The sequence below is a fragment of the Poecilia formosa genome, unplaced genomic scaffold (genome assembly GCF_000485575.1).
Source record: "Poecilia formosa unplaced genomic scaffold, Poecilia_formosa-5.1.2 Scaffold56, whole genome shotgun sequence".
NCBI lineage: Eukaryota > Metazoa > Chordata > Actinopteri > Cyprinodontiformes > Poeciliidae > Poecilia > Poecilia formosa.
The window spans coordinates 93625-108590 of record NW_006799995.1 but is presented as its reverse complement, the minus strand read 5'-3'; the positions used below and the strand labels follow the sequence as shown (position 1 = coordinate 108590).

At 40.9% G+C, this 14966-nt stretch overlaps 1 protein-coding gene across 32 annotated transcripts in view; it reads right to left on the bottom strand.

Annotated features, from left to right (window-relative positions):
- kif1b (kinesin family member 1B) overlaps positions 1–14966 on the bottom strand; it is a 56036-nt gene that overhangs the window by 18718 nt on the left and 22352 nt on the right. For 14 of the 32 annotated variants that reach the window (XM_016672117.1, XM_016672116.1, XM_016672118.1 and 11 more), the window contains 10 exons: positions 14782–14823; positions 14252–14323; positions 12489–12700; positions 11576–11655; positions 10573–10648; positions 9483–9562; positions 9031–9137; positions 8462–8545; positions 8107–8287; positions 7943–8015 (listed from right to left, as the gene is read on the bottom strand). In XM_016672117.1, coding sequence (XP_016527603.1) covers positions 7943–8015; positions 8107–8287; positions 8462–8545; positions 9031–9137; positions 9483–9562; positions 10573–10648; positions 11576–11655; positions 12489–12700; positions 14252–14323; positions 14782–14823 — 1007 coding nt within the window. Of the gene's footprint in view, positions 1–2392; positions 5218–7942; positions 8016–8106; positions 8288–8461; positions 8546–9030; positions 9138–9482; positions 9563–10572; positions 10649–11575; positions 11656–12488; positions 12701–14251; positions 14324–14781; positions 14824–14966 lie in introns of those variants that run through there. The other 18 variants (XM_016672127.1, XM_016672140.1, XM_007553293.2 and 15 more) reach the window with 8 other exon arrangements.

Genomic DNA, 14966 nt, shown 5'->3' with positions numbered 1-14966 from the left:
AACTCTCAGCTCGACTGAGAGAAGACGGACGGCGTAAAGCTGGCAGCACCGTCACCGTCATAGGAGACGTCATAAAGTAGATTCACACTGCGCATTTAAAGTGTTCAAATATTTCAGAAATGTAATACTTACAGGCTTTGAAAGCCAAATGTAATCCTCTTTCCAACACACATGCATTTGAGCAACACTATCAGTGTATGATAATCGCTGTCATGAGAAACAAAATGGATTTTAATGGATTACAATTCACATGAGTAGAGTACTGGACAAACAAATGTCGACAAAACCAACAAATCCAGTGATTTACCTCAGTGCAGCAATTTAAGTCAGATAAAGACTATTATATCAACTCCCTGCCTAGATGAGGAGGTCTGGCTCCAGCTGGTGATGGACTGGAGCAGCCCGGCCTCAGGGAGACCTGTGGGTCGGGGGAGAAGCCCACGACAGAACCAACTGATCGTTGAGCCGAACAAGAACAGTACGTACTTCCCCAAGTCTCCAAAGAATTTACAGAATCACCAGAAAAAGCTCTGGAATTGTCAAAAGTCACAAAAGAAAGTCAGGAGACGGCTATGGAAACTTGCTAAATATGTCGACAACATTGCTGACTGGACAGCACTGGTTCAGGTGGAAGCAAACGTCTGGGGAGAGACAGAGGCATACTTGCCAATCTGAATATGGCCAGAATAATAAAAAATTTATTTTTTGATGCTTACAAGGTATTTTGATTACTTGATGCCAAAAACCCTAGTCAGGGTTTCCCTCAGTGTATTATAAGCCTGGAGGCCCACCAGGCTTTTCTTGCCCCCCACCTGGCTAAATGTCGTCTTCATTTAAATCTTTATTTATATACTAGTAACAGTGACAGTAAAGACAGATTAAGCTAGTTTATAGTTGACTATTGACCTAGCGCTATTATTTCACATTACGATGCCTGCACGTGCACCCCCAAATGTTTTGTAACTTTCAATATTTTGCAACAGAAAACACGATGGGTAGCGCTCCTACCACCAGGCGTAGCAGGTTCTCTTTGGGAAACCCTGCTAGTGCCACGTTTAAGAAGTAAGAGAACAGTTTTCTCTGTAGGATTTGTCCACACATTAACTGGGCTACCATTAAAATGTGTTACAAGCCAAATTATTAGGAGTCATTCACCCTAAAACTTCAGACAACTGAAGACGTCGGCGGAAGGAGGAAATCGTGAATTTATTAAAAAAAGATAAAATAATAATGTAAATGAAAATAAGAAAAACTGTTGCTGAAATGTGTCGCTTTGGAGGCATCTATTGAAACAGAAGTCGTCCTGCAGAGACTCGAGTTACTGCTGTCAGGACAACCTACCAATGCAGTTCCAAGATCATCACTGATTTACATGGAACAACACAATAGGAAACAATGAGCTGCTGATGAAATTCAGAGCTTTGGGAACTGCACTGTCAAATGTCCATAATTAAATGAGTATGACTTTCCATATGGACTAAAAGTCCTGATTTGGTTCTCTGTCGTTCTACAATTTTATCCTGGACACTGAAGAAAAAACAAACAAACAAAAAAAAAAAATCAAACTCTTTAGTAGAAAATCTTCAAATAAAAGCAGATCATTTTATTTCAGTCATCATTTGAAAAATAAATTCTCCAGCAACACACTTATGTCCTTTTTTTATGCAAATATACTTGTAAATAATATTCATCAGGTCTTATAGGTTTGGAGAAAATACCTAATATACTGTAATAGCAACAGCACACACAGTCAAAATGAGGCACATACTGATGATTCAACAAGATGTACAACACTTGTATAGAGGTTATGTGCTTTTCAGGAGAAAAGAATACTGTACAGAGTTCATTTGACGTTTTATGCACATTTTCCAGTCTAACTGGTCACCATCAGAACTGGAGCAATTCTTGAATCGCTGTTTTATAAGGAGCAGGTCCTATAAGTTTAGGACTTCTAAGATGTGACATGCAAAAATAGATAGTCATAGAGGGACAGTAATCATTACATTCACTCTGATAGTCTTTAAAACATATTCCTTAAACACTTGTTTCTGATTATATGTTATGAAGGACATCTGACATCAAGTTATGAGAATTATCGGGATATTTTAGAGCTGCAGATGGAGCAAGTAAAAGACATGAACAGGCAAACCTTTCTGCTAAAACTATTCGAAGCAGCTACAGCGCAGAACAACTGGAGGGGGAAAAAAAAAACAGATGTATTTCTCTGAATGATTGCTTTTTCTGTCTGGATCCAACAAAAACTAAACAGTCCTCAAAATCTCATTCGATCTGGACATTTCTCCTGAATAGCAAGTATGCAAACATTTCAAGTCGTTGCCCTTCCTCCAACATTTTTTAAAGGCCAGACTTTGGGAACCATGACAACACTCTGTGGGTATCCATTGACACAAAGTGAGCTCTGTGCTTACCCAATGAACCACAAGACTAAAAATTTTAAGGCTGGAACAAATAAAAAAAATAATAAATTAAAATACAGCACAATTTTATGACGTGGGGAAAAACTGCTGAAAGATTTGGACGATAAACTTAATATCTCAGCTGTGTGTCTCAACATTTCAGCATGTAGTGGTTCATTGAGCTCCAGGATTTGAAGAAAGAATAGATCTCTGATAGGGGGAGGGTAAAAAAAAGAAAAAAAAATCTTAAAAATCAAGTTACAGGTTCAAAATAACCATCACTGTGCTCCCTGGGTAAATACACAGCTTTCCAAAGACATGGAGTGCAAAATACTTTAACAAAAGTGGTGGCAGTTACATGGAAAAAAGCACAGGAAAGGATACAAATCACAAAGCTGCTTGCAAAAACAACTGAACGTTTTTGGTGTGTTGTGAAGCTTCTTAAAAAAAAAAAGAAGAAAAGGAGCCAGCACAGTGAATAAAAAGGAAAAGAAAAAGAAAATACTGATTTGCAAATGCATAGCAGGGTTAATAAAGTTAGTGCATAAAAAGGCACTTATTGAATATCACACACAGTTACTACGATTTTAGTCTCAAGTTAAAAAAAAGGTGCACCTTTCACCGGTGCTTCAAGTTCTCCAAATTTAAATGAGCAAGAATAGTTTGATTGCTAAGTAAGGAGAATGGTGATTCATGATTTGTATTCAAAGAAAATGTCTAAAAAATGCAATAAGGACTCGTTTTTTTTCCCATCTGGAAGTCAGTCAAAATGGCACAAAAATGAAATAAATACCAAATGCTTTCTGCTCCTCATTTGGGCAATAACACGGCGTAGTGCTGCGGGCTGAAACATTCATCATCAAATCAGTACTAAAACGGTAAAAATGTAAACTCAAGAGATTCAAACATGAGCATAATTTTGGCAAATCAAAGCATGATTCATGAATTGTCGTACATGCCGATAAATGAACAGGCGAAGCGTTGCTCTCCTGTTAAAAATAACCCCCTTATCGTCTTGTTGGCTTTAAATCCTTGTGACTCTCTCAATGCTCCTGAAGACGACTGACACACACACACACACATACACACAATGCAGCAAAAACTGATAGAAATGAGGAATAACATGATCATGACGATGAGAAAAGTATTTTTTTTTTCTTTTACATTTTGAACAACACTTGGATCAACCAGTTAACACATTTATCAAGTGTAATAGTCCCAGTCAGTTTTGCTGTTGTGATCTGTAATGCGTTTGCCTAAAAGTAAAAGCGTTTGAAACTAGTTCTGTCAGTCAGACTGCCGTCTCTCTGCTGGCTTTTAGATTGGGAGCGGACATTTGCCTGCGCATTCGTGGAGGCGGCTGAAAGCTGAAAGGAGGGTTAGCGTGGTCGGCGTGGTGGTACTGCTGGTAGCCACCGAAGCCGCCGTCCGTGTACATCACGGCGTTGTAGTGGCACGGCGGATGCTGGTAGTGAGGCGGCGGCTGCGCCGGTGGGTTGGGGTGGTAGAAAGCCTGCGTGTGCCTCCTGCTTTCGGGCGGCTGCAGAGACTCCATGGAACCCGAGGGCCGCTGGCGGTGGTTGAAAGAGTTGCTGCGGCCGCGTTCGTGCGGCTGCTGGTTGTTCCTATGGTTTTGTCTGTGACCCTGGTTTAAACCTTGCTCCGAGTCTCTACGGCGCTGAACTGACGTGTTCGGCAGAGGCGGGGTGACGTGGACGACTGAAGCGGCCATCTTGTCTCTGGGCTGCACTGCTTCTTCAGCAGGGCTTTCTCCTTCCTCTTCCTCTACAGCTTCTTTGGCCACCTTTAGCTCTATGACTTGCTGGTCGGTAATGATGATATGAGTACCTGGACTCCACGAGTTGCGGTGCTTGGGGTTACTTTTGAAGGGGAAGCGCAGCTTACGGTCTTCTGGCGGTATAAAGCGGTGAGGTCCGGGATGCCGGCGGAGCTGCTTGGAGATTTCTTGCTGCTGGAGGTTCTTGAGGCGCACCTGCTCCTGGCGCATCCAGCGCATGTGACCTCGCTTTATGGTGGAGTCGTCCCCTGCGCTTTGGCATTTTTGTGCATCCACGTCCTCCTCCTCTGGCTTCTCCTGCACCGGGAAGTTCTCTTCCCGAGGGCTTGGTGTTCTAGTCGCACCAGTGGGAGCTCCTGCCACGGGAGGCTTTTCTTGGCCCTCCGGGGTGATGAGAGGAAGAACCTTTTCCATTTTCACCATTTTATTCCTGAGAGCACGGATCTCCTCGTCCTTCATGTTATTCTGCTTCTTCACCTCCTGCAGGATGTCCTCTAGTTTGTCAATGTGCACTTTGAGGTCGTCCATCACTACGCCTCCGGGCCGGGCGCCGTTTGTAATGACGTCCTCGATGCGCTCGTCGCCGACTCCGACAGTGTCCCAGACATCCCGAGCCACGGCCCTCCACGAGTCCCGCTCGTTGGGGTCCTTCTTGCAGTAGCTCGCACAGAGCTCCTTCATCTTCACGATAGCCAGAGCCTCGATCTCCTGCCGTGTGTGGCGGAAATCGTTCAGTGCTACCTCGTAACAGATCTCTTTCACCGCCTGGATCTTCAGATCGGAGATGGTCACCCACTTGGAGTCCTTGGTGATGCGCCGGCGCTGGGGGATCTGGTACATTTTAACCGGCTCTCTTTTTTTCCCACTGCTGGGTAAGCCACATTTTTTCACTATGGTTTGCAGCTTGCTGGGCGGCAGCTTTTCCCTCAGGGAAGTGATCAGTCTCCAGCTCTCTTCACAAGACCGCTTATCTGAGTCATCCCCACTATCAGAGTCTCCATCCTTGAGAAAACAACAAACCAAAATGGTTCCCAAAAAAAAAAAAGGAGAAATTACAATGGGAAATCAGGGATAGGATGAAAGAATGGTTTAAAAAAAAGAATGACTGCAAAAAAAAAAAAGGTATGAATATGCAACATGGGAACCTAAAGCTAGAGCAAAATAGGAGTCATTGGCCAATTAAAGAGAATTTCCCTGGATTTGTAAGACTTTCTTTACAAAACAAAATTACTTTTTATAAATTAAATTCTATGTATTCAGCAATAGGGATGTCCTGATCAAAGGAATGCATCAAACTTTCATTGCGATCTGACCTGATTAAATGGCCAGTGTTTTCCCTCATCAGGGTGAGTCTTTGAATAAACTCACCTCACACTATTTGCTTTACGGTCTGTGATTGTGAAAACAGAGACTAGCAAAACTAGATTAGCTAGATTAATGAGCTTGGTGTGCTCAGAGACTCACATGCAGTAAAGAGCTTCGCAGAAAGCAACTGAAACACTATACTGTAAATGTCGAGTTAGTTAAAGCAAATTGCCACGTTTATGAGGCAATACAACTGTCCCTGAAAGCTTTCTGCACTGAATTGTTACAAGCCAAATTACTGATAAAGTATAATATCAAAACATGTTAAAATTGTCCAATAAATTCAGAAAACCTCTTAACACCAAAACCTCGTTCACAAGATTTAAATTTAAATTTACCAAAAACTTTGTCCACAAAATAACCCTAGTCAGATAAATGGATCCTGCAACATCCAGAGCATCATTGGTGATAAATTATAATGGAAAATATTAATGCATGTAATAGTGTTTGACTGTATTTTAAAGATAGTGAATTTTCAAGCATGTCTACAGAATTGGTGTTGGACCGCGACTTGGTATATGCAAGTGCCTCTTCTTAAATGACAACAAATCGTGATCAGGACATCTCTACTTTGCATACATCGCAACGGTAAAAGATGTATGGCGCCATGCAGAGTCACCTCAGGAATTTCACTCAAACTCAAGACGGGAAAAGAAATTTAAATGCAACAGTGGCTTCATTGACATTCTTCCCAGTTTTTCTGTCTCTTTACCACTTGATCGGCCACAGTGGTATGAATTTATGTTGTTTTTTTTTTTAATAATTGGGAGCAAATTTTCAGACGATTGTGTTTCCTTTGTTGCATATTAATAATAAAAGTAAAAGCATGTCTACAATGATCAGAAAGGAAATAACAGATGATAGCTGCTGGTTGGAGGTCTTTTCTAATGATTTGTGATATTCCTCTTCTTAATTGAAAGTTTTACGATTTGACAGCTGGATCCCAAACATGCAACAGCGGCATGCATATACATGGACTTTGGAGCCTTAGTCCAGAAGGTTTGAGTGTCTTTAGTGTTAGCGGTGAGTTAGAAGACAGAGTGTTGCCGCAGCTGATCAGAAAGTCAGTAGAGAAGACGATCAGAAGTGAGGGCAAGTGTTAATCCACTACAAAAGAGTTGTTAGTTGGAAAAACAAAATGCAGTTTCTCATTTTTTTTTTTTTGTAGACAACAAACATTACAGATCACAACCAGTCGGCGCTGACGGTCAGTATTTTTTGTGTGCGAGAGACTATGCCTGAAGCCAGAAATGGGGCATGTGATGTCTCTGGTAAAGTGATACTTTAATATGGCTGACGTTTTTGCACATGATCCCACCGAAATATGAGAAAGGCCTTTGTGTCGTTTAACTCTGAGCAGCGAGAACTCCATTGTGAAGCCGCGCCCTCAGTGCGCTACGCTAACAAAGAGAGGTAGCCAAAGAAGTCAATGAGAAACCACATTGTCACTATCTGTCAAAAAAAAACAAATAAAAAAATAAATCTACAGCAGGAATATTTTAGTTATCACAATGCATTGAAATATGTCAGCAACTGCATTGAAGAGATGAAACTCAGGACAAAAACCAGAGCAAGAAAACTAGAGGAGAGATCTAATCCAAGCAAATCAACAGCCACTTCAAAGAGTTGAACAGCTCAGCGGTAAACACTGCAACTTAGTCCAGAACCAGTAGGAGTTAAGAAAACATGCTAATAACATGAACCATGCAAAAGCAGCATCTTTTCAGAAGAGAAGGGAAATCCTGTGGTTTTAGTACCACCAAGTATTTGGTTCAAAAAGATTTTGTGTTTTTCGCATCAAATCTGATTTATCTTCAAGGTGCTGTTTTGCAGGACTCAGATCCACTATCGGAAACATAAGAAAGGTGGGAAATAGGGAATTTGGAAAGTTGAGCAATCTAAGTCTTGATCGACTTTTTATGGAAAAAATTTCAGTTAAACTCAGAAACGGACACAGATGAAAAGCTCATCCGTCTCAAACCAGAAAACTTCCATGCAAGAAGAACAGACATGCACCAGAAGTAAAAAAATGTAATTCACACACTCAGTTCACAAGTGCCAGAGTGAAAAATTTGTTTAATTGAGGCTTAAAGGTCCCAATTTAAACTAGTATTTAAGAAACTAAGCAGAGCTTAGAAAATCCTGGTTTTGAATTTTCTATGTGGAAATACATTTTCCTCAAAAATCGCACACAAAACAACCCAAACTAGATAAAATCGGTCAAGAAGCTGCTTCTAGCTAAAACAAAATTAGCTTAAAATTAAAACGAAAGTCCTCTTAAACCACTCAGCACTACTCTCTCTCAAACATTTTTAGGAAAGTCAAGTGGGCCTTGATTTTGTTCCATCTTATCCCAACTCACCAGTCGCTGTTGCTCCAGAAGCTGGTCTGCTTCTTCCTTCTCCTTCTTGTACAAAATTTCCATCTCGGTGAGCCTTCATAGGTGCAAAAAGCATGTTGCGACAAAGTCAGACAAAAACAAAAGCCTAGACCCATCAAACGACGAATGAAGGACGGCTCCGGTACCTTTTCTCCATTTCCTGCTTCATGTCGATGCCCTGTTTCTCCAGGAGCTCTCGCTGAGCAAACGTCCAGTCCACGGGCTCGACGGGGGTCTCAGCGGTCGGCGTCTTCTCCCGTTCGGCTCGAGCCTGCTCCGGGTGGTTAAAGCGGAACACGTGGTTCTTTCCCATGATGATGCGGTTGCCTGAGCAAAGGCAGATCCCAGGAGTTTCAGAGAAAGTCAACAAAACATGAACAATTTTATATGGTCCAACACCCTAATAAACTAAAAAAAAAAAAAGAAGAAAAAACTACCCATAAGAGTCAAAATCATTTACGTTTCTAATTTTAATCGACAAAATAAACAAGGGACACGTACCTGAACGAAGCTGGATTGCTTCCTCAACACGTTTGCCATTGACGTAGGTTTCAGATCCCTCACATGGCACCAGCATGACAATAACTTCAGAGTGGGAAAAAAAAACAAAAAAACAATTATCAGACTTAATAGTTCATCACTAATCAAAACTGAGTCAAAGAGTAATAACTTTATGTTATGATTATAGACAATGAGAGCCTATTTTTTTCAAACATTTATTAATTAATCACTTTTATTCACTTAAAAACATGCATGGTAGCATCTCAATGTATTTCTGGAGCAAATTAATTTCATAACACTTCTTTTGCTCCCCAAATTATTTTTATTTTGTAGTTTTTCCACTTTCATAAGATGTGGTCAAATTTTCAAACAAAGTATTGAGATAAGAATACACCAAAAAAACATTGGGAGTAAAAAAAACCATTAACTTAATTTCACAAGGCTTTAGTTTTAAGTGCTTCCATCTTTAAAAAAAATACTCTAATCCTTTCATCACCAACCCATTGTACGCCATAATAAATAAATATAAACATTAAACAAACTGGGAAGAAAAATAATTGACGTCCCACCATCTCCGTTGCCATTTCTTTCGCTTCGGAAGATGCAGTGTTCTTCCTTGATGTGAGCTCCACTTAGAACAATGTCCTGCCTCCGCTCAGCGTCAGCCTGACCGACCCTGTCACAAACACAGAGTCCATTTTGAGAGACCAGGTCTTCTGTTTCGTTGTCGACCGTTTAGAAAATGTAGCAGATGTCAATCAGATCCAATGCATGCGAGAGGCTAGTACTAAAGTGTAATGTTCTCATGCCCCCCAGCAGAGGAACAATGTAACCAAATACTTCAAAAGAATAGTCTACTGAAAGGACAAGGAGAGGACAGCCACAGAAGATGGAATAAAATGCTGGCAGTGCCGGATTTTAAGCCTCCGACTCCTCAGGTTTCCCTTGCTAGACATAAAACATTAGAAAATGTGCAGATCCTCTGAAACAATGCAGGTCTTATTATTCGGGTTTTGGTTACCTTGTAATCCCATCTTTGATATAGTAGAGCAGACACTCAGACATTAGAGGATCCTCGTTCAGGTTGACCAGGTGTGGAGTCTGAAGATGAACAGAAAAGAAAAAGGAAGAAAGATCACCACAAAACCTTCCACCAGCGTCAGGCGGCTGTTTCTACATCTTCTGTCTCATCAGGGGGAAAAATGAACAATTGTGGTTTTCTAAAGTATCTGATGCATCACAAAACGGACTATGGGTGATCCTACAAATCCAAATCCAAACTAACCTTCTTTGGGGAAAACACCCCATTAAAGTCTGTATAGAGATCACAAGGCTTCTCTCTGAAATGCTAACCCGTGGAAAGGAAGACAGCAAAAGGACAGAAATTTCAGTAAAAGAAACTGAATAGGAAGATATGAACAACAACAAAAAACAAAAGCAGAAAATAATGTGCAGCAGCCAGGCATTACGTTTGGAAGAGGTTTTCTAAATCCAAAGCTGATTATTATTATGATTTTGTTAACAACTGCACACAAACATAAATTGCAGTTTTTACTGACGCCACATGTTGCTGCTTCTACTTGCAAGGGGAGATGAGGCAAATGGAAAGTCTAGTAAGGCTAATAGCTTAAATAAGAGACCTTGGCAGTAAAAGGTCTGAATCATCAGCGTGGAACAGCGCAGCATTTTTAAATAATACACCACTGTAAAATGATCTGACTTCTAACTAAAAACAAGTCATAGAAGCATAAAAGTTTAATTCTAAACCACGGGAACAAGCACAGATTGGACACTGCGCAACGACCCCTAATTCTAGAAACAAGTCTACTGATACTTTTGTCTAATCATTCAACTAAACAAACCTTCTTGGCAGAAAAGCAATCAAATTGCTCATCTAATGCCCCGTCACGGCTAAGCTGAGTAGGTGAAAAAGAATAAAAACAGAAAAAAAGAAAGTGGAAAGAATGACAGAATGACTGAGTGGACTGCGAGAGAAATGTTGACAGTAAAGGGAGGGCTCTCTTGGGGGGTAAAAAAAGATAAGATGGAAAACAGAAGTGATGGGAGACGAGGCCAGTATCCACACCCAGAGGAATTATGACCTTCCCTACCTTTTTAGGAGAGAACACGCCCAAAGTGCCTCCGTCTTCACGGATTGCCACGCCCATCTCTGCAAGCAGAGCCTCCCTGTAATGAAGACATGCATGTATACTCAGAAACAGCATTGCATAGTCAATAAGGACTTCATAAAGCATGTTACACATCTTTTTTTCTGCTATACTTAATTTCATAAAAGACTTCTCTGATGAGAACTGGAAGAGGATGAGACCTGACAATAGACTAGGGTAAGTGATTTTGTCTGACTCAGAGGATGGACAGCAGCAGGACTGCAGCTACAGATGAGTGGATAAAGGAGGGCGAAAAAAAGTGCAAGAAGGGTGTTTGTGCAGCAGCGCAAGGCGACCAAGACAAGGGAAATGGACAGAATTGGTGCAGCGGAAAGTGAGAAAAGCAGCAAAGAGGAATGAAGTGACAGTAGCAAGACTCTCAGATTGCAAGCTCTAAAGATTTAAAGACAGACAATGCAGAAAATTAAAGGCATTAAAATGTAAGAAAGAAGAGAGAAAAATCAGCAGTCGCAGACAGCAGGGGGGATGCGTCATTTACAAACAGGGCATTTTCCACTGAGCTCTCCAGGGAGACGTCAAGAGAACCACATTTAGCTTTACACACAATAAAAAAAAAAAGAAAAAAAAAGAAAACACAGTTTCAAGCAGCAGAGTAATAGATGAAAGCAAAAAAAAAAAAAAAAAAGGAGATCTGTGTGAGACAAACAACGCCTGTCACATCCACACATAAAAACCCAGCAGGACGTAGGCCTGCACAGCGGATTGCCTGATTGGGAAAGTCGAACACAAACAGCGCCTGACGTCACGGAGGTGTGGGGGCAGCTTTTCAAAGCCGTCACACCAGCCGACGCGCATCGAAGGCAGACTATGAATCCCAATTAGGTCTGACGGGGTGGATGCACATGGAGGACGCGGGCTTCTTCCTCCCACCCCGCTTTCAGGATCTGCATATGGAAATGAGAATACGCCGACTGACTGTGCTGACCTCTCCATGCGGATTGCTTCAGTCTTCCGTAGTTTCTCCTCCCAGGTTTCATTGAGCTCAGCAATGATCTTTTCTGATTCCTGAAAACAGAAGTGGAAAAAAAAAAAACACACATTACAGCTTACAGTGTATTTTAGTTAAACAAACCTCTTCATGGGCTTATTCTGATGTACGAGTAAGAAACAGCTTGAATTATTTAGGCTGAGGCATTTTCTTTTGAAATTAAAAGGGGGCAAATTTGAACTCTCAAAGCAAGGCGAGTTGTTTCATTTTGCAGTTATTGGCTTTTTATTAAAACATCATAACGGTAAATATTTAATGAAGCACATCACAGGCATACAGTGTAAAAACAAATGTGCCGGGGAGAATCACACTTATAAGAGAGGCACAAATGTTGACCTTCACTAAAATGTTTACTGTTTTCATTCAACTAAACATGACGATGTGCCTCACTGTGATCGCTACGACTCCAATAAGAACTGAATCTATTTTCGTCTTATTTCCTCTGTATTTGCGTCGGCGCTTGACGTCACTGGGATGACAGACAGATTGGGAACCATGGTTGTCATGGAAACTGCAGCTCCAGCTCAAGGCGGGCTCTTGCAGCCTCTATGTTGTTGCCTTATGTAAACAGCAAGAGCACGCACAGGAGCGACATGAAGCTCCGAGAGGACACACGTGGAGTTAGATGAGGAGTTTTATTGGTGTGGGGGCTAAGATTGAAGCATTGGTATTTAGATATTAAACAATATTACTAATCAAAAGCAAAAGCTGAGGTGTTAAGATTTTTACTTGAAGCCGATTTCAAATTTGGAAGCTTAAAAATTATCCTCCGCTTCTTGGTAGCGTGCAGACAAAGTGAGCTGTGGTTTACTTACATTTTGACTACTGTGTTATTTACTCCAAGTGTTACCTTGAGTCTTTCAATGGCCTCCTCTCCTCCAGGGGTGGACATGATGCGTTCCTGGATGCTGGTGACCAACTGAAGACCCCCCTGGTTGCACAATGCGCCAGAGGACGGAGAAGCTGTCAGGGAACCAATAGGGGCTGTGGAGAAATGGCCAGGGCGTTGGTTCTCTGAGGCTATCAAGTATCTATTCTTATTGTTCTGAATGTCTTTGAGGTCTGAGCCAGCAACAAGAAAGACAGAAAGATAGAAGTGGGGAGGGAAGGCCCAGGGTTTAGGGTGGAGGGAGTAAACGCATAAATGAAGGAAACAAACATCAAATAGGAAGAGAAAGGGAAATAGAAAGGTTTGGGGGGGAAAGAAAGGACACAGGAGGGGAAAGACCAATGTAAGACACACATTTTACATCAGAGGGTTAAAACAAACAACCACAATGCAGGTTATCTACAGAAAGCAGCAGTTTTCACTCTAGGAGATTCTCTGGTCCCATTCAACATCGTTCAGAGAAGAATGACTAGAGCTTAGCATGCACTCAGATTCACTACTACTTTAAATATGAGTCAGCATTACAGACCCTGTGTGAAAACTGCTGTCAATTTATTAACTACAGGATGGAAGTGAGATGGAGACTGCAAAATAGTGCAAGAAGAGAAACCAATAGACATGCTGCCAAACTTCAGCCTGCATGTTGGTTGATTAATTTGCTCTACACATGCTGGTCGCAGAGCCAGAAACACAGCAAAGCTGCAGCTGCCTCACTGGAAGGTTCAAACGATGGCCATGAAGTTAATTAAGGTGGCCTGCAATGTGCTCTCTAGGAGATGCAAACATTCAAACAGAAGATAAAATTAGGAGTGATGATTTCATGTAGGGCATGTAGGGTTTGTTAAAACAGAAAACCTTACAGAGTAGCAGTAATGATTCATTATTTATGTTTTGAACATGAATTATTGTCCAAGCTAACTGGTGTACTTACAATTGCTTAAAATCTACAGCTTCAATGTGAATCTTCCAGCCAACATAAGTTCACCAAGATGATTTATACACAACTTTATTCAATAAATTCCCACTTGAAACAAAAGAGGTTAAGGCTAATCAGCTTGCCGCTAACATTAGCTTAGCTGTCTAGCTGGAAACAACTACATGTTACATGTTTAAACTGTGCAAGCTAAAATTATCAGTCGTCTTTATGAATTACCACAACATTTTTTCTTCTAACTCATTAACTAGTCCACTTACAGGACTTTATGTAAAGCTACATGGCAACAATTGGTAGTAAATTGTTAAAACTCAACAGCTAAATTTAGCAATTAGCCTTAGCCATTTACATAGTCTTACTTGCAACCTCATGATTTTCGTTTTAACACTTTTGTGTATATCTAATAAAGTGAGGAAAAATTAGTTAGAAATTGCTAATTAATTGCTTAGTTAGTTAGCAATTGTTTGACAGTGAATAAGAAAAAAACAAATGAACTTTTACTCAAAAATTTGCTACTTTTACATGTTCCTATATATAAAACCGAGAAAGCAAGGATGTGATTAATTAAACGTTGAAATCAAACAACTTTTGATTTTCCTAAACTTTGCACCACTCGTTACAAAGAGCAAGTGAGCAACTACTTTTGGTTCCATTTCCAAAGAGAGGGCAGAGATGTATTAGCAGAGGGAACACTACAAAATTATTCAAACTATTAAAGCACACTACGTTAGTCAACTCCATATGCATACACACTTCTGAAGCGGCTACTTATAAGTAAAAGTATATGCACCTTTCCGAACGTAGATCTGAGCCTCGCTTTGAGAACTCAGAAGTGCCATTCTAAAGCTTTGAGCAGTGTCACCTGCGGTGGATGATTAGTGAAAGAAAACAGAATAAAAAGCAGCAAGAGCCACCGGCAACAAAAAAAGCAGCGTCAGACAGTGAGTGAGAGAAGGTGAGACATGATTATAAAATGATCCATGGCGGAGACTGATGTACTACTTTAAATTTATACATAGTAGGATTTAAACCTGCAAAAAAAAAGCAGCTGCCTCACCCCATCATTTTGAAGAAAAAATAACAGAAGAGCAAGCACGAAGCATAGTAACCTACTGGCATGCTAACCTTTGCCAAATCAGACCACCTACAAAAGCCTTGCATTTCTGAGTCTTATTTCTTAAGCCATTTATGGCTTTTAAGCAAATGCATGCAAAGCTGGCAGCAGACTTAATATATAAGCAGTGGGGGTCCTAAGCAATTAGCCTTTAGAATTTTGGCAAATAGTGATATACAGAGCACAACTGGCACACGTATACACACATTTGATTCCACTTCCTGGGTAATCATCCCCCATTGGATCAACTAAGGGGAGGGAGCAGGAAGAGATGAGAAGGATCAGAAGTCAGTGCTAGTATGAGACGAATAACTTGGGAGAAATATTTCAGCACTAAATGGAAATGATGACAAGGATGAGACGCAAGGTCATAGACTGACTGGTTAGGCGC